Source organism: Aspergillus japonicus, assembly GCF_003184785.1.
Source record: "Aspergillus japonicus CBS 114.51 unplaced genomic scaffold BO86scaffold_15, whole genome shotgun sequence".
In the NCBI taxonomy this organism is placed as follows: Eukaryota; Fungi; Ascomycota; class Eurotiomycetes; order Eurotiales; family Aspergillaceae; genus Aspergillus; species Aspergillus japonicus.
In genome coordinates, this window is record NW_020291652.1 from 159,112 (window position 1) to 177,008 (window position 17,897).

Genomic DNA, 17,897 nt, shown 5'->3' on the forward strand with positions numbered 1-17,897 from the left:
GCTGATTAAACTGAAACTAAAACTAATTAGACTGATTTTTCTTCTAAAAAGAACTCCAGGGGTCTTTTTATCCTTATTTATAGCCAATTGGCTATTAAAAACACATAACAAACACATGAATTCATATAAAATTCATATAAAAATCATATGAATAGAACAGGGCCGAGAACAATAGAACCAGTGGTTGAATAGGGCCTAGAATAATCAATAAAAGTAAGGCCTTTTGCTCCGCTGCGGGGTGGGCGGAACTCGGAATATCAGTCCGCTAACTGGTAGCCTAAGGCTGCCAACTGGCCTGAGGCGAGCCTGAGGCATATCTTCAGTGGCAGGCAGGGCTTAAGGTGGTGGGTAAGCAGGAATGGCAGGCGAGCAGGCCCTGAGGTGGCGCCTGGCAGTGGTGGCGAACTGGCAAGCCCGAAGCCTGAGGCTGCCAACTGGCCAATCTGCCCACATTCTTGACAATATTATATTTCTAAACCTATATGATACAGTTGTCTACTGTAATAAAGTATTATACTTACTTTATTTTACTATTTTTTTTATTTTACTATTTTTTTTATACTTTTCTACTTTACTACTTTTTTTATTTGTTATTTTTTTAAATCTTTTTTATATTATTACTATATTTTTTTATACAATACTTTATCTAAGATACTATTTATTTATATTATAAAAAATACCAGCAGAAAACCCCCTCTATTAAAAAAACTTATATATATAAAAATATTACTAAAAAAAAACTTAATTTAAATAAATAAAAACTATATTATATAATTAAAATTAAGTTAGAAGTATTTAGATATACCCTAGAAAAAATAAATAAAAAATTATAAAAACTTGGCCTATTAAACCTATATTTAAAAACTAAATTAAACCCTGGCTTTAACTTTATTCTAATTTATTATTTTAATTTTTTAATTTATAATCTAAACAAATCTTCTACTACTGCTGAAACTAAATTTATATATTTTAACTTAGATATTAATATATTAATATACTTTAACTTAAATATTAATAAAGCCTCTAAAAAAAATAATTAAAAATAATAATAATAAAATAATAATATAAACCGGCCCTGATCCGAATAATTCTATTTTAAATATTTCTAAAAAAGTTTCTAATTTTAATTTTAAAAAAATATTTTTAATTTATTTTTTTAATAAATATACTGTATCTGCTTTTTTTCTATTTAAAAACTGGCTACCACTACCGGAACTACTAAAATTTATAGAACTAAAACTACTAAAATTTTTTATTAAATAAATAAAAAAAAATATTTTTTCTGCTATAGATTTATTTATAATAGTTTAATTATATATATTTTTACTATAGAATAGATTAAATATAGACTAATTTAGGTTATAAACCAGGCAAGTATAAATTTAACTAATAAAAAAAAGTTATTATATATTTCTTTTTTAAACTTTCTAAATAATTATATAATTAAAAAGTATATACTATAAAAAATAAAGGCCTATAGTAATTTTATATAAATTAAAATTAATATATTTAAAAAAAACACCCGACAGTAGCAGATAAATATAATAAACTAAAAAGTAAAAATCCTATACTTTATTTTATATATATTTAAAAAAATATTTAGAAATTAAAAAATAGTATTAATATTAATAAATAGTATTTGGAGATTGTATCTAATAGCAAAGCAAATCTTTATAACTAAGCTAATTATTCTTTTAATAAAATTAAAAAATAAAACTATATAATACTAGGAAAAATAATCTTTTTATCTGTACTAATAATTTTAAAAAATATATTAACACCTTAGCTAAGAAGATTGCTAATAATAAAAAAGTACTGGTTAAAAAAGTATAAATAACTAAAAAAATAGCTAATAATAAAAAAGTATAAAAAAAGAACTTAGATTTTAATTTAAACAACTTTTTTTATTATTTATTTAATAATAATAAAAACTAGTTTAACTAAAATAATCTTTACTAATCCTAACTTAGACCCTTTGTTGCTATATAAATAGGTTTAGAATTACTATTTAATATAAAAACTCCTAATATTAACAGTTATAAAAAGATTTTTTAATAGATTTTATAAATTTTTTATAATATTTACTAATTTTGTTAATATTCCTACTGCCAATTAAAACCTTTTATATAGTAAATATAAAAAAAAAATATTTTTTCTACCAGCTATTTTTAGGGCCCACCGGCAACAGTATTTAAATAATATATTAAAACTAAAAATAAAAAATCTATAAATTTTTTAAATAATAAAATATATATATTTTTAAAAGCAGCCGAAGCCTAATTTCTTAACTAAAATAATACTAATATTTTTATTAAAAAATCTTTTAATAAATAGCTATTACCCGACAACCTGTAATATTACCTTAAAAAAATCTAATACTAATATTAGTTAATTATTATTATACTTTTTATTTATTTTATATATATTTTTACTTTTTTTTATATATTTTTTAAGTATATACAGCTGATTTTTTATATATTTCTATACTAATAATCTATACTATTATTTATTTTTGTTAAGTTTTAAATATTTTATATATATATTACTGCCTTGGGCTTTATTTTTACTTTTACTGTTTAATATTACTTTATATATATATTTTACTTATAAGCTGGGGGGATTATTAGCTGTAATTTTTACTACTATTAATTATTTAGTATACTACTGGTCTCTACCACCTCCAGTAAGATTTTTATATATTATATATAGTATAGATAGTTAAGAATTAAATAAATATTTATAATCTATATCCAATATTTGCCATCAGCAACTATTGTTACTAATAACATTTTGCTCTGCTGCGGGGTGGGCGGAACTTGGAACATCAGTCCGCCAACTGGTGGCCTAAGGCAGCCCACTGGTAGCCTAAGGCTGCCAACTGGCCTGAGGCTGTGAACTGGCGAGCCTGAGGCATATCTTCAGTGGCAGGCAGGGCTTAAAATGGCGGGTAAGCAGGAATGGCAGGCGAGCAGGCCCTGAGGTGGCGCCTGGCAGTGGTGGCGAACTAGCGAGCCCGAGGTCGCAAACTGGCGAGCCTGAGGCTGCCAACTGGCCAATCTGCCCACATTCTTGACAATAATAAAAAAATTATCAGCTGGAAAGATATTATTAAAAATTAATATATCCTCCACCTTAGCTGTAAAGCAGTTAATATAGAAATTACTACTAGTAATATTACCAGTTTTTTTATTTTAGTAAACTATTTTAACTTAATAAAATATACTGCTAAATCTTTAATTAGTATATTATTTATTAAATTAAGTAATTAAACTGTAAATTACTACTTTTATTTTTATAATACCAGTAAATAGTACTAGAAATATATCTTTAATATAAATAAAAGCTGTATTAATCTGTTTACTTAGTATTAGTATCTTATTTATTTTTCTATTACTAATTATATTAAATTATTAAAAATAATAGATAATATAGATATTAAAAGCCTTATTATTTTAAAATATATTTACTAGATATATTAACTAGTTAATATTTTAGTATACTAAAACTATATATAAATAACTCTGCTGCAGTAATACAGCTAGTATATATTTTTTAATATTAATAGTAGATATATTAATATATTTTTAAATAAAAAATCTGGTACTTAATACTGGATATTTTTTATTAATATATATAACAGCTGGGTTAATATTAGGCTTTTAAAAATAAAAAAAAAGCAGTATTTAAACTAAAGCTGTTTATTAAAAAGTTAGATTATATACTATTTAAAGTTAAATCTCTATACTCTAATAATATATTTAAATTTTAAAGTAAAAATATAATTACTTAGATATACTGTAAAAATATTAAATAAAAGTTTATAGTACTATATACCTATAATTAAAATATATCTACTAAATATATTAGTCTTATTATTTTAATTTATATATATATAGTTATCTAAGACCAAGGCCTTAATAAGAGCCTATAGAAAAAAATTATAAAAAAAATTATATTTTTAAAAAACTTATTACTAATTTATAATAAAATAATAACTGTATAGAAAATATATAATAAAGTATATTTAAATTTATTAACTTTATATATTTTTAGTTACTATAGTATTATAATAATTTTTAAAAAAGTCTATAATAAAAATAGGATTTTAAAAACTTAGCTATATAGTTAAATAATTTAACTGCTTAAATATACCAGCCTAGCAAAGTAATACAAAGTTTTAAATATTAAAAATAATAAAATTATTACTATTTATAATATCTACTTTAATAAAAAAAATAATCTAAAAATATGTAAATTACTAAATAATAATTATAGCTACTACTAAGTATCAGCTTTAGTAATTCTACTAATAAAAAGTTTACATAAATATACTTTAAATAATAACTTTAGTAATACTAATAATAAAAAAACTATTTAATAATATTTTTATATACTAAAGATACTAAAATATTAATACTAACTAATAAATAATATTAGTTTACTAATATTTTTTATTTATTTTAATAAATTTAGTTCTAAGTACAGTAATAAGCTGATATTTTCTATTAAAAATCTTTTTAAATAAAAAAAAATTTAATTTTTATATTTTATTAAATAGGTCTTTACTGCTGGAACTATTAAAAAAACAGTAGCTATAAGTATATTATTAAACCAGCTATATATAAATAAGCTATAAAATTATTTAAAATATTTTATTAGCTTACTGTAATAATTAAAAAAATTTTAATATTTTAAAAATAAAAAATATAAAAATTAGTAGAACTGCCCACCGGCTGAAAAGTATTATTAAAGCAGTAAATATATAAAATTAAACTTAATATAAATAATAAAATTTATAGATTTAAAGCTTATTATATTATCTATAGTTTTCTATAGATTTATAGAATTAATTATAATTTTATATTTATTTCTACTATAAAAATAGTAATAGTAAAAATATTTTTTACTATTATAGCAGTATTTAGTTATATTTATAAGCAGAATAATATTAAATAAGTCTTTTTTTATAAAAAGTTTTATAATAATAAAAAAATCTATATAATTTAATTAACTAGATTTAAAAATAGTAGTATTAAGGTCTGTAAGCTATTTTTATTTATTTATAGATTAAAATAATTTATTAAAAACTAATATTATAAGTTCCTTGCTACAGCTACCAGTATTAGAATAATAGTATTTTAAACTAATAAATATCTTTTTATTAAAAAATATAAAAAACTAATAATTTTTTATATTAATAATATTTAAATTACAGCTTTTATAGAAAGTCTTATTAATACTATATTTTAAAAACTTTTAAAAAGCTTTATAATTATTAATTTTAGTAATATTTTATAATATTTTAGTATAAAGATTAAGTATATAAATAGGACCCTGCAACTCTTTTAAAGTATTTTTTTTAATATATTATTAAAACTATAGACCTGGTAAATAAAAAAATCTGTAAAATACTACTAAATAAAAATATTAAATTTATTAAAAGTATAGAGTAAGCTTTTAAAAAAAATATTAAAAATTATTAAGTAGATATTAAAAGTATAATATATTTAATAATATAAGTATATTTTAATATTATATTTACTATTAAAAAACTTTTACAGTATATAAGTAACCTGGCTAAATAATATATAAATAGTCTTTTTTTACTATATTAATATCTGTAAAAAATAAGCAGATATAATTTTTAGTACAGAGTCTATATAAAAAGTAATAATTTAGCTAAATAAATTAGTATTATAGTTAATTATATTAATATAAATTATACTAGATATTTTAATATATACTATTTAACTTCCGGATATATTTTTATATAGATAAATAGTCTAATTTTTTAGATCTTATATTTTTAATCCTATATTACAGCTTTTATATATAAAGCTGAATATATAGTACTTTATATAGTAGCTAAAAAAGCCTATTAAATTATTTATATACTTAAAAATATAAACTTTAAAAATATATATTTAATAATAATATATATTAATAATAAAAATACTATTATACTTGCCTAGAATAATTAGTTCTACTAATAGACTAAGTATATTAATATTATATATTACTAGATTTATAAGGCTATACAGTATAGTAATATATACCTATAATATATTAAGTTTTTTAAAAATCTTACAGATATTTTTACTAAGCTGCTTAGAAATATTAAGTTTAAATATTTAATTAAATAACTAAATATATTAAACTTTTTAATAGTATTATTAACTGCTAATTATAGAGGTGTAGTTAATATTTCCCTTAATTAACTAGCTGCCTATTTAAAAATACTATAGAAATTATTATATTATTTTATATAGAAGAAAAAAAGATTTTATAGTTAACTTATTACAGAGATATATTAGTATATATATATAATATCTTATTTTAATAAATTATATAATTTTAAATTAAACTAAATATATATAAATACTATAAATTTATAGAGATTTTTTTTCCCTTAATAATTAAACAATTTATAAGGTATTAAGCTTTCCTCTTTAAGCAAGCAAATCCATTAGTATTATATTCATAATTAATAAAGTGCAAATACTTGGTAAGGAAATTTCTATTTGCCGAGTGGCTGCAATGGTCTTCCGTATGCAACAGCCTGATCTTTTTGCATGTCGGCTGAGCAAATATCTGAATCTTGGTGTAAGCTAGCACCTCATGTATCTGGGCTACTGTATGATAATATCAATTCAATGCTAGAAAAAGAAAACCACAATGCAATGTGCACTTTATGCGGGGCCAAGGGGTATGGTTAGTATGGAGAAAACTAATTGTGACTATTGCTATGCCTGACAGACCAGTAAGTATATATGCTTCGCTTAACCTGGTCATGCCCACTGTGTAATCAAAAAGCACAAAGCTGCAATCTTTAGAACGCAGTAAAAAGATATGCGATCTCTGATATGCTGTAAAAAAGGGATATGAGCAATTGCCAGTACCTCAGCTCAGCATTTGTGACTATAGATTCACATGACTCTCACCACCAAACTGGATCCCTGTTTACAAACAAATTATGATACTCCTCAGGGTTACTTTACAGAAGATATATATATATACTTAATCTTAGTATCAGCTAGAAACAAACATCTACGGATAATGCATCAAGCTCCAAGACTGAAAGTTCGTCTTGGGAGGATTGCTGACTGTGCATACTCTTTTGACGCGGATTCATTATATATATATCAAGACAAAGTAAACCCAGAATACACTCTATGTTTCGCGCCGTGCAATATAATCTCGTTGGGTGCATGGTACCTAGTACTTAAGTTGATTTGGCGGGGAGGGGGGTGTTTTACAACGATTAGAGATGTTGTCCGTCTCCGCAGGTGATTGGCTTGGAATACATTTACAGCCCTACCTACTAGTACTGTGTATTACTGTATTGAAAGGGTATCAGGGTCCCGGGTCGCGTAAATTCCATGACATCAAAATTCCCGGCTCGCACTCGAGGTATGAAAAGTACCACATATAAGAGATGGCAAAATGTCACTTTGAGAGGGGCAATAGTGTAAATTAGACACTGGTTTCTTACACATGGGCTTAAATCACGAAGGGCGATTTCGTAGGTTAAGAGAGGAAGAATGGCACTGGCAAATAAAGAACAATTGGTCATGTTAGTATTTCCCAGGAACTACATTCCGATCCCGCCGAGACCTGAGAGCATCATCCCCAAACATAAAACCGACAAAACACAGCGCTAAGAGGTTACTTCCCATGGCTTAGGGGTATGTACATTCCCGGAATTTTTGGATCTGTGTGGCTGATTCAAATATGCCCTGAGCACTTCTATTTCACTCACGTTCAATGCTATATGGAGGGGGTGAATGAAGTAGTCAGCTGAGTGCAGAGTAAAGATCCCGGCACTTTGTCACTTGCAATCTAGAATCCCTCGTGCGCAGCAATGCTCTATATAAACCCCGACATTCTCAGTCCATAACTCGAGATCAGCACCAGTATAGTTCACACTCACCAACAAGTTTTCAATCGCTTGTAATTTCAACTTAACCAATTGCCATTTAATCACCTTGAGAAAGCCCCAATCACCACCCTCACCCTCCTCCTCCCACTGACCCTCCACACAGCAACCACCACTCCCGTGGGCGGAGACACCAACCTCACATCCCGGGGCAGGGACTCCCATTATGATCGTTACTCCAGCGAGAATCCCTGCCAGGTCCAGGTGTCATACCCCTTACTACAAATTCCCTTGCGACTCGGCTCGCGAGAACGGGACTCTAGGTACTACGCTTCTTAGGCGCAGGATGAAAGAACGATGTGTGGCAAGGACAATCATACACAGCTGACTACTTCATTCACCCCTCCATATAGCATCGAACTTGAGTGAAATAGAAGTGCTCAGGGCATATTTGAATCAGCCACACAGATTCAAAATAGATATCTAGAATAAACCTCGTTCACCGAATCGAGAATGATGGCGAATGAGCGGGCCTACACCAAAACTGCGGGAAATTGGTGGACTTGGTATAAGATTTTCAATAGGGTGAATATCACTTCAACCATATTCCTTCCCCTCATGGGTTGGTATAGGGCACTGTCCACTCCGCTTTACCGCAAGACTGCGGGCTGGCCAGTCTTGTATTATTTCTGCACTGGTATCGAAATCACCGGTGGTGAGAGGGCACGCTGTTCTGAGAGTATTTATGCCCTATTTAGACTGATGAAACTCCGATACACTGACACCGAGAAAGACCTTATTAAGTGGGAGAGGGGTTGATCTACCCATAGGTTGGCTGAGGAAGCAAATCGGAAGGATCGAGATCTCGGATCCGGACCAGGATCCCGTCGTGATCTGGCAACACCGGTAATACGTCTTCATCTTCCTAGCGATGGGACTCAGGGTTGGGCTGGGATGACTGGCAAGGGGGACTGATAAACGTCGGGATCTTAGGTATGTTCATTGTTCAGCAGGTGACCTTGTCCGTGAATTCGCTGGCGCACTGGCTCGGGAGCTCCCCCTTCGAGGATCGCCTGTCGCCTCGAGACCGTCCTTCTACTGCGGTCCTAGCTTTTAGGGGAAGGCGATCCTAATTTCGACCACAAGCTCCCGTCGGACTATCGCAATGCCATTCACTGGTGGCCCTAACGGTCACCACTACTTCCCCCTTTACCTCGTCTTTATACGTGTGTAATTCATTTACAACGGGCGCCCGACGAGACGAGGAAGACGAAAGAGTAAAGCATAACTAAGATAACCTATATGTAACTAATCGACTCATTGCACATCACTTCCGACGCCTATCACGTACGAAAATCTCCGTAAATGAGCTCTTGTGTGAGGAGCGGCGACTAATCTCGAATAAGGAAGAGGCAGTGATCAGATCACTCAGCTTGTGATACCCGTAGCTACGAGAGTCAAAGTCCGAGTGTCTTGTGGTCAGGAGCTGACCGACATCCGAGAGACTAGCCCATCCTTCGTCATTGCAGGCTGCTTCTACCGCTGCCCGTAAATGACTGGCTAGCTCTGGATTGAGTGGAGCTTGGCTAGCCCGAGCCGACTTCCCAGGCGAAACAATGCGATCGGCATGCGGCGCAAGCTCATCGAGATGCACGAGATTCCCTGTGTAGATGAATTTATCGCAGGCCGCAACGAAGGGCTGTGGCGTGTGGGCTTCCCCAAAACCATACACCACGAGCCCTGCCTCGCGGATCCGGGCGGCTAGTCGGGTGAAGTCACTGTCGCTGGAGACGAGACAAAACCCATCATAGCGGCCCGAGTACAGCAGATCCATTGCGTCAATTATCATAGCTGAGTCAGTGGAATTTTTGCCACGGGTATACGAAAACTGCTGTATAGGCAGGATTGAATTTTCAAGAAGCTTTTCCTTCCAGCCCGAGAGACTATGACTGCTCCAGTCTCCATAGGCTCGTTTTGCATGAGCCGTGCCATATTTTGCAACTTCTGCAAGTAGGAGGTTGATGATGGAGAACCGCGCATTGTCCGCGTCGATAAGAACCGCGAGTTTAGTATGAGTAGGGTCGGCAACCATGAGAGATCAAGTATTTTTATTGAGGACGCTGTGTGATGTTATATCTTAGGAAATATGGATACACATTGCAGAGATTGAGGGATATGAAAAAGTCATGACGGCGTACCTACGTGATTGATGATCCAAGCGGCAGGGTTACTAATAACAGCTCAGTATGGCGGATATTTACCGCCATTAGGTAACTACATAGATTTTTTCTTACTAAGTCTTTTTACTACACGTATTACTACTTCCTTAAGAACAACATGAAGTTCAGAGATATATCTATATATATATATATCCCTTTTCAGTAAGACAGCTACAGGTCTATATATTAATCTTAAACTTTTTGAAGCTGAAATAATGGAAGTTGACATGGTTACTAGATACAACTATTTGTGACGGTATTTGTCGGCGTTCCTAAGCAATCCGGCCACGTGACTCCAAAGGCCTCTTCATCTTGTGTACTTCCGGGAACGTAGCTAGTTCAACCAACCAACCAACCAACCAACCAACCACTAAGAAAATCAAGGATACGTTCCAGCACCTCTCCTCCAAAGCTATTCAAGATATTGACGAGGATGATTGTTGTTGTATTGCCTTTTACCAACTATGCTGGGCTACATACATTTCCCGGAGGGCGGTGTGATAAGCGGTGTACAATCTGACCATTGGCACCGTCGGTGACAGATATAGCAAGTATTCAATGTTTATAAATACTATAGCAGTAACGGTAGGTAACAAATAAGCCATATTATCTACGTAGTATTCTTCTTCTTTAAGCGAGTTACTAAGGCAGAAAGACAGCAAGATGGTGATCTGTATTTCCACGCAGCAGATAGCTAAATACAAAAAGCACTATACCTAAGCAGGAAAGCTCTACCACTTCAAGTAATTCGCCGTCACCGCAGACTACGGAGTAGTATCTAACACATAGGAAAACCAAGAACATGCAAACGCTGGAAACCCGCGCCCATTTATTATACACGTTGGCGACACCCCTCAGCACTCCCTCAAGCGAACCACGTCATCATTCGGCATCTTCCCTTTACTAGTCACACCCATCTTCTTACGCTGCTTTCGACTCGGCATATCACTGCCCTTACCCGGCATGATCCGACCTGGGTGCACCACATTGAGCAGCACCAGCGCCGACAGCATCGGCAAGGAGTCCAGGCAGTACTGATAAGCTTCATGGGCGGGAATTTTGCTGTTCAGGCCCTGCGCATACTCACACAGTCGGAAGATGATCCGCATCTACTGCTAATCAGTCACCGTTCTTCGTGTCAAGCAAACAATCTTGTTACACTTACAGTGATCAGGGCAAGACATGCATAAAGCACATAGAGAAGAAGTAATGCCTTCTTTGCGTCCGAGCGCCGCTGCTGGAGCAACGTACGGTGGAAGGCCACGGCACAGACCACGAACACGAGGACGAAAAACTGCTGCACGCCCACGCCGGCCATGTAGATGTGCAAGCCCGTCATCTCCGTGCTGTAGGAGACGTTGTTGCCGGCTGCTTGGGCGGCTCCGTAGACTTGGACGATGAATGCACTGTTGCATCGTCAGTGTCGTTTTATAAGACCTGAGACGGAAGATCATACATTATATCTAGAGCCACAAAGAAAAGACCGAAATGCCAGGGTCGCACGCGGAGGACGCGCGCGTCATCGGTGAAGTTCCACACCATGCGGCCCATGATCATATAAACGAAGGCGTTGGTCCAGAGAGGCGCAATAAGGATGAGCACGAACCATGCCGCGTAGTCTGTATAGCTGGCAGGATGCAGGATGCTGAGAATGCGGAAAATGTAGGTCACTGTCTGGATGAGACCGGACATGACGATCACCCAGGAGTAGAATTTGCGGTGAAGAATCGCCTGTGCGAGGTGGGCGAGAGTCGTCAGAGCGAAAAGCACGGTGAACAAGTACGCAGCACCAATCGAGGGACAAAAGGTCCACATCGTGTCTGGCGTTGTTAAAGCTATTGGATCGTCAGGGAATTGGTTCCTATACATTTAATTGAAAGAGATACTGTACCTTTACACTGCGTCATGGCGGCGGTGTGGATACTTGATAGCAAGAGAAAAAAGAATAAGGAGACATACCTCTGGTAGTGAGACAACGACTTTAAGTAGGATTCGTGCATCGTCCTGCTGCCTGATGAACAAAAGCTGAGTCGCTGTCATCGTGAAGTTTACCTAGGGCTGATATACAATATTTGGTCTGATTGGCCCGCTCGTATGGACGAACCAATCATATCACGAGGTGTTTTTTCCATATGTCGGGCCCCACTGCACTCCTGGCAGGCTCCCCGGCCACTTCACTCGGCAAGCGACTCAGGAGTGGCCGCCCGGCGACCGATTGAGAGGACTAAGGTAAAGAAAGTTTTCGCAGACGACTGTTGTACTGCGGGAACTCAGACCGAGTTTATAACATTTCTCTGATGATCCTTGATGATGGTCGGGACACGGAATTACTCTTGTGGTCTCCATCCGCAAATCGATTTCCAGCCCCTCAATCTTCCCATAGACGAAGCTTTGATGTAGGATAGTCGGATTTAAGTATGGGGTAAGAGGTCCACAAAGCCGAGTTAGATGCTACGTTTGTGATGTAATCTTTCCAGTCTGTCTGTTTATGAACCATGCCTTATTTTATCAGAAACATTATTACGATCATAATTGAAGAAGTGGAGCTGGATATGCTTTCGAATGATCACTCTCTCTGCCGGTTAGCTACATTGACAACGGAATTCACGTCAGCTATCCCTGTGCTACATGCGATGTTCTTAAACTCAGCTTTCTGTCTTTTCTCTTTCTCTTTGTTATGATCAGATAAGTGTGAAGCTTCAGCGATGATAATATTGTCGAATTTCCAGCAGCAAAGTTGGTAAGGATTATTATACTGCACAAAGGCATAAGCTTGAGTATTTTGATGGACACCATAGACATACGATTCCGTTACATTGAGATCTTCGAGAAGAAACAGCAAGGCATGTTCATACAACTTCAATCGATGGCATTCATTGTTTCTGACGTTAGATACATGGCAAAAAGACAAATTGACACCGGGTAAATAGCAATGATCGCAAAGGCTTCACCAAACGAAATCATAACGAGCGTCTTTCAAGAGGGTTGACCACTATCAATCCCAATCCTACCCTCTCATCTCCCCATGCCAGCTTCAGATAAAGGCCTTAAAACTGATGGCCTCCAGGGGACGCCGACTGTATTCCTCCCATGTAAAGTGATCCAACAGATAAAATCCTTGGAACTCCGCCTCGTCGTAAAGCACATTGATCCAGCCGACGTCCTCCAAGGTGCATCCTTCCAAGGGCTCAGCCTCTTCCTCCTTGTCCGAATCAGACTCTGGGCACCACTGGCCGTTCACCATCCGCACATAGCCATTGAAGTTACCGATCGTCTCCGGATCGGTTGGGTCTGGGGCATTCAGGACTGATCCCACGGCAGGCTGCTTTTCACCAGTAGCAGGACAAGATATGCGTCCCTGTGATCTGGCCCGTCTCACATGTCCCACTCGTCTCTTCATACTTGCAGGTCGCATCGGCGTATTTGTTGCACGAGAGCGTCCCGACTGTCTGATCTTTTGTGGGGTCGACATTCGCGTAGTCAGCCGTGAGCGAGCAAGTATCGTCAAACACCGTGATGCCGGTCAGACTGGTGGGTTTCCTGGTGCCGGTCATCACGCTGCGGGACCAGGTGGTCTCGCGCGGGCAATTGCTCTCGGCGAGACCGACGTACTCGTAATCCAGACCCTGGTAGATGTAGGTGTGTTTGTTGTTGCCCACCTCCTCGCGGAGGAACAGAGCCCAGGCGGACTTGTCACCGTAGGTTGGAAGCTTGGTATTAGTGGAGGTTGAGGCGGCTGCGGTTGCCGTGGTTGTAGTTGTGGTGCTAGTGCTGGTTTTACGCGCCGTGGTGGTCGAGGCGGCTGTGGCTGGGTCTGCGGTGTACCCCAGATACGTGTACCACCCTGAGGATTGGCCCGCGATACTGGACCAGGCGCTGTCGGCCAGGGCCCCACCGTCACTGCCCTGGTCGTCGTTGGGGTTGACAAAGGGGCAGCTTTCGCCTGTGGCAGTCGTGGTCGTGGTCGTGGCCGTGACGGAGCAGCCGACCTCAACGAGGGTGCTGGTGGTGGTGCAGGAAGTCGAGCTGGAGTCAAGCGATGTGCACGAGACCCAAGCATCGGTAACCGTCTTGCGGGTACAGGTGGATGTGGCGGTGGTCTTGGAAGTATGGCTCTTATTCGAGTCTTCATTGTTTGCATTGGGGTCCGGCGAGTTGCCGTTGATGTCGATGCCACCCATCCAAAATCGATTCCTCCGTCATCCTCGTCGTCGTCATCATCGTCATCTCCATCTGGATTGTTATTATTGTTGGACCCTTTGCTTGGACTAGAGCCTCCGTTGTCAGTCGTGCTACCGCTATTGTTGTCGTCGTCGGTGTCAACGTCGCTGTAGGTAAACCCGGTTCCCCTACAGGCCCATGTACAGCCGCAAAAGCGATCGCTGCACAGCTTTCCACAGTCGTTTGTGCACTTGGGGCTCACGGGGCCATCCCCAACGCTGATGGCCGGGGGCTTGGGAACAATGAGGTTGTCATCGCTGTCGTCCTTGCCATAGGGCCTAGTATCCCAGGGGTAAGGTGGAATGATGACGGTGCGCGGCCGCGGAGCATGCGTAACAGAGCTTTGACCCAGAGGGTTAGGGTCATCCGCGATGATCACAGTGCTTGGGGGGAGACGAGGCGTGGGATGAACGGTTATTGGGCTGTCAGTAGGTCCGTTGACCACCACAGGCCAGAATCCCCAGCCGGTTACTTGAACTTGATTCAGACACCACAATGTTAGTCGGGCACCACTGAACTTTCGAACTGGATATACTTACTCGGTGGTATGTCAATCGTAGTCGATTCCGCGACACGGGTAGTTGTTGTCCCGGTTGATACCTCACCGTCGGTCTGCGTCGTCACACTGCTGCCCTCCCATTCCACCTGCAATGTTGTGGTGTATGGAGGAGGATAGATAATTGTCGGACTCCCCAGTGTCGTGTCAGGGAAGATTATCGTGCATGGAAAGGGGCAGTCGGCGTAGGGATCTTCCCAGATGCCTGACCCGACAAAGGCGATTGTGTCGTTAGAGATATTAGACGTTGAGGACGAGCTGGAGGAGTCATGTCCGGTCGAACCAGTGGAAGGGTCCAGTGTGGACCGTAGCTCACAGGCACCATCCGGACAGTACCCTCGACTACACGCAAAGTCGCACAAGCCGTGATACTGGTTGTAATCGACAGTAGACACCGGAACCCCCGTAAGACTGGAGTTGGCCGCCGGAGCGTCGACCAACACCCCTTCTGCCGTACACGTACACGAATGAATCGGACAGTAACCGAAGTTGCAGGCGTAGGAACACAATCCTCCGAGGTTGCCTTCGCCTGTTCCGGCCACGCAGGCGGAGGGAGTGAAGGGGGAGCTGCTAGGAATTGTCAATGGCGAGCTGACTGTAGCACATGCGCCTTCAGGGCAATATCCATAGTTACATGTAAAGCTGCACAGTCCACTGTAATTGGCATCCTCCCCTGCGGCTGGATAGCCCGTAATACCGGTGGCATTAGGCAAGGTTCTTTGCTCCCCGACCATAGTACAATAACAGGCTCCCACCGGACAATATCCGTAATTGCAGGCAAATTCGCAAAGGCCAGCAAAGTTGCCCACTCCAGTACCCTCGACACACACGTCGGTACCGATAGGGCGTGGGATCTTCAAGTCAAGCGCTGGTGAGACGTCACTACCGACCCAAGCGTTCCAGTTTTCGTAGCCGTCATTACAGGTGGTGGTAATGGAGCCCCCGGAGACTTGAGCCACCATTTCCCCTTCGCGAGAGACGGTCACCACCACATCACCAGTGTTCGGATAGGCAACACTGCCGTGGTACATGCCTGCACCCCCATCCGGCGTATGTAGCCACTTTACACCACTCACAACAACCCCACCAACTGTGACCGAAACGTCGGCATTCCTGCCCAGCAGGGCTGAGAAGAAGACATGGTCTTCGACTACTTCGGTGGGAAGGGACTCAATCTGAAGTTGACTGACGGTGTTGACCGTGGTATTGCCGTCGTTGCACGCTGCCCTTGGTTGGGGTCGAAACCAGGTCACCAGTCCTTCATTCATAATAACAGTCGTGTTTGACTTGTACATATCAATCACGAAGGGTAGTAGAGCGCGCCATCCATCATGCGGCATGTTCTCCACGTAATTGAAGGGTGCGCGACCAATGTCGAAGGCCGCCATAGACTTCTCGTAGACCGGCCCGATGTAGTGGGACTCTCCGTAATCATTCCAAGAAATGATTTGGACAAATTCCGGCTGTAAATACCAGACCTCTTGCCAGCGGTCGTACCACAGATTGTCACTCCGCCATAGCCAATTTTTGTTGTAGCCAGGGAGGTTCGTATAGAACCACGGGGAGACCGGCATCATATAGGGCAGACCTTTCAGATAGTCCCGGTAGGAAGCATCCACATAGGTGTTCATCTCTTGACCTCCCCAGGCCCATGCGGCCCAGCTGAAGAGCCCGTCGGCCACACCTTTGGCCATTGCTGCTTTAGCTCCAACGGAAGACCAGTCGGGGATGAAGAAACAACCTGTCTGACCCTTGATATCTACCCAATCGTTGGCATTGTTGGGCCCCTCGAAGGTGGAGACGAATGGCTGCCCGCCGTGCTGGAAGTAGGCACTGCTCGCAGCATACTTTGTGATATATGAAATTACCACCTCCTTCGGCCAGGCACCGTTACCTGCATAGTCGAAGGAGAAAAACAACTTGAAGCCAACGCTTTCCGCCACGGAAAAGGCTGCAGCAAGCGATGCTTCATTGGTTGGATCGCCATAAGCCATGTTCATGGCAAACGCATCCAGGTGGGCTTCGAGGGCCAGATTGAAATCATTGGTCCAATCACTCATAGTGTAGTTTTGGGAGTTGGTGACCTGTCACACATTGATAGTTAGCTGGGGTAGATTCTTCTATGTCTGTGACGGTAACACGTGCCATAAAATGAGCGAACACAGCACGAGATTGCACATGTTGGACTCCTAGCAGGAGTACCAACAGAGGGAGAATCTTCATAGCTGCAGCAGAAGGAATGTAGCGAAAAACATTGATAAGATTGCAGGGTTTCAATACACGAGAACACCCAGACGATGTTATGAACGAATGACTGAAAAGCGACTAAAGGAAAGAATGAAGGACGCTTGAACCGCACTGGACAATATTGGAGGAGGCTTGGGGCGCTTTAAATATGCATTTTCTTCGATCTACACAGCAGGTCCCTTCCTTCTACCTGCAAATTATCTTAGCATTCTACACAATCACATTAGGTAATAAAGGAAAACGATGCTGAGTAATTCTGGTGTTGAAGCTATTGCCGACTCCCTATGTATGCCCGTAACCCAAAGGCTTGCACTAGTCCATCTCATCTACTTTAGCTCAGTTCATACATAACATCGATAACCTAATTGGGCAAGACCCAGTCAATTGTTCTTTCGCTTGACCCTAAGGAGAAAAATCGGACAGTGCTGTCATTTTGAGTTGACTTGTGTCCAATCAGCAGTAGTTGGGTGGACAGGACAGTGTTGCCACTTTGACCACTATTTGAGAAAAATAGGTACGGTATTGCACTTAGGGTTTGTCTTTTCCCTTGCGAGCCCATTCAGATTCGATATTGCATGACTCGAAGACGACTGGTGCACTTTTGCCGGTGCAATGAGAGTCCCAGGGGATCGAGTCTTTGATGAGGGCCGGGGATCGCGGACCACGGCTACGCACCGTTAGTTTAGCGGAGCTTGGTTGTTTCACAGCCTATCGGATCGCCCTATTATGCTTCCCCACCAGCGCCAATCTTAAATCGCGATAGCCCATGATTCTAAAC

The 17,897-nt window shown here is 38.6% G+C and overlaps 4 protein-coding genes across 4 annotated transcripts; 1 reads left to right on the forward strand and 3 right to left on the reverse strand.

Annotated features, from left to right (window-relative positions):
- Positions 1-8,814: 8,814 nt before the first annotated feature.
- Positions 8,815-9,009, forward strand: BO86DRAFT_309641 (uncharacterized protein; the record flags this gene model as incomplete). Its single annotated transcript, XM_025667824.1, has 1 exon — positions 8,815-9,009. A coding segment is annotated over one exon (195 nt), but the record flags the coding sequence as incomplete, so codon positions are not given.
- Positions 9,010-9,111: 102 nt separating this feature from the next.
- On the reverse strand, positions 9,112-10,039 carry BO86DRAFT_455248 (NYN domain-containing protein; the record flags this gene model as incomplete). The annotated part of the gene is made up of 2 exons (XM_025677098.1): positions 9,228-10,039; positions 9,112-9,174 (listed from the first exon to the last, which is right to left on the reverse strand). Exons 1-2 carry the CDS (start codon positions 9,966-9,968, stop codon positions 9,112-9,114), a joined length of 804 nt encoding a protein of 267 aa, XP_025529092.1. The 5' UTR covers positions 9,969-10,039.
- Positions 10,040-10,949: 910 nt separating this feature from the next.
- On the reverse strand, positions 10,950-12,033 carry BO86DRAFT_427024 (RTA1 domain-containing protein; the record flags this gene model as incomplete). The annotated part of the gene is made up of 4 exons (XM_025675544.1): positions 11,987-12,033; positions 11,552-11,930; positions 11,261-11,501; positions 10,950-11,204 (listed from the first exon to the last, which is right to left on the reverse strand). The coding sequence occupies exons 1-4, from the start codon at positions 12,000-12,002 to the stop codon at positions 10,950-10,952; spliced, it is 891 nt and encodes a 296-aa protein (XP_025529093.1). The 5' UTR covers positions 12,003-12,033.
- A 2,177-nt stretch (positions 12,034-14,210) lies between these two features.
- BO86DRAFT_427027 (glycoside hydrolase family 71 protein) lies at positions 14,211-16,866 on the reverse strand (the record flags this gene model as incomplete). Its single annotated transcript, XM_025675545.1, has 2 exons — positions 14,211-14,787; positions 14,856-16,866. Coding segments are annotated over 2 exons (2,588 nt in total), but the record flags the coding sequence as incomplete, so codon positions are not given.
- Between the last annotated feature and the right edge of the window lie 1,031 nt (positions 16,867-17,897).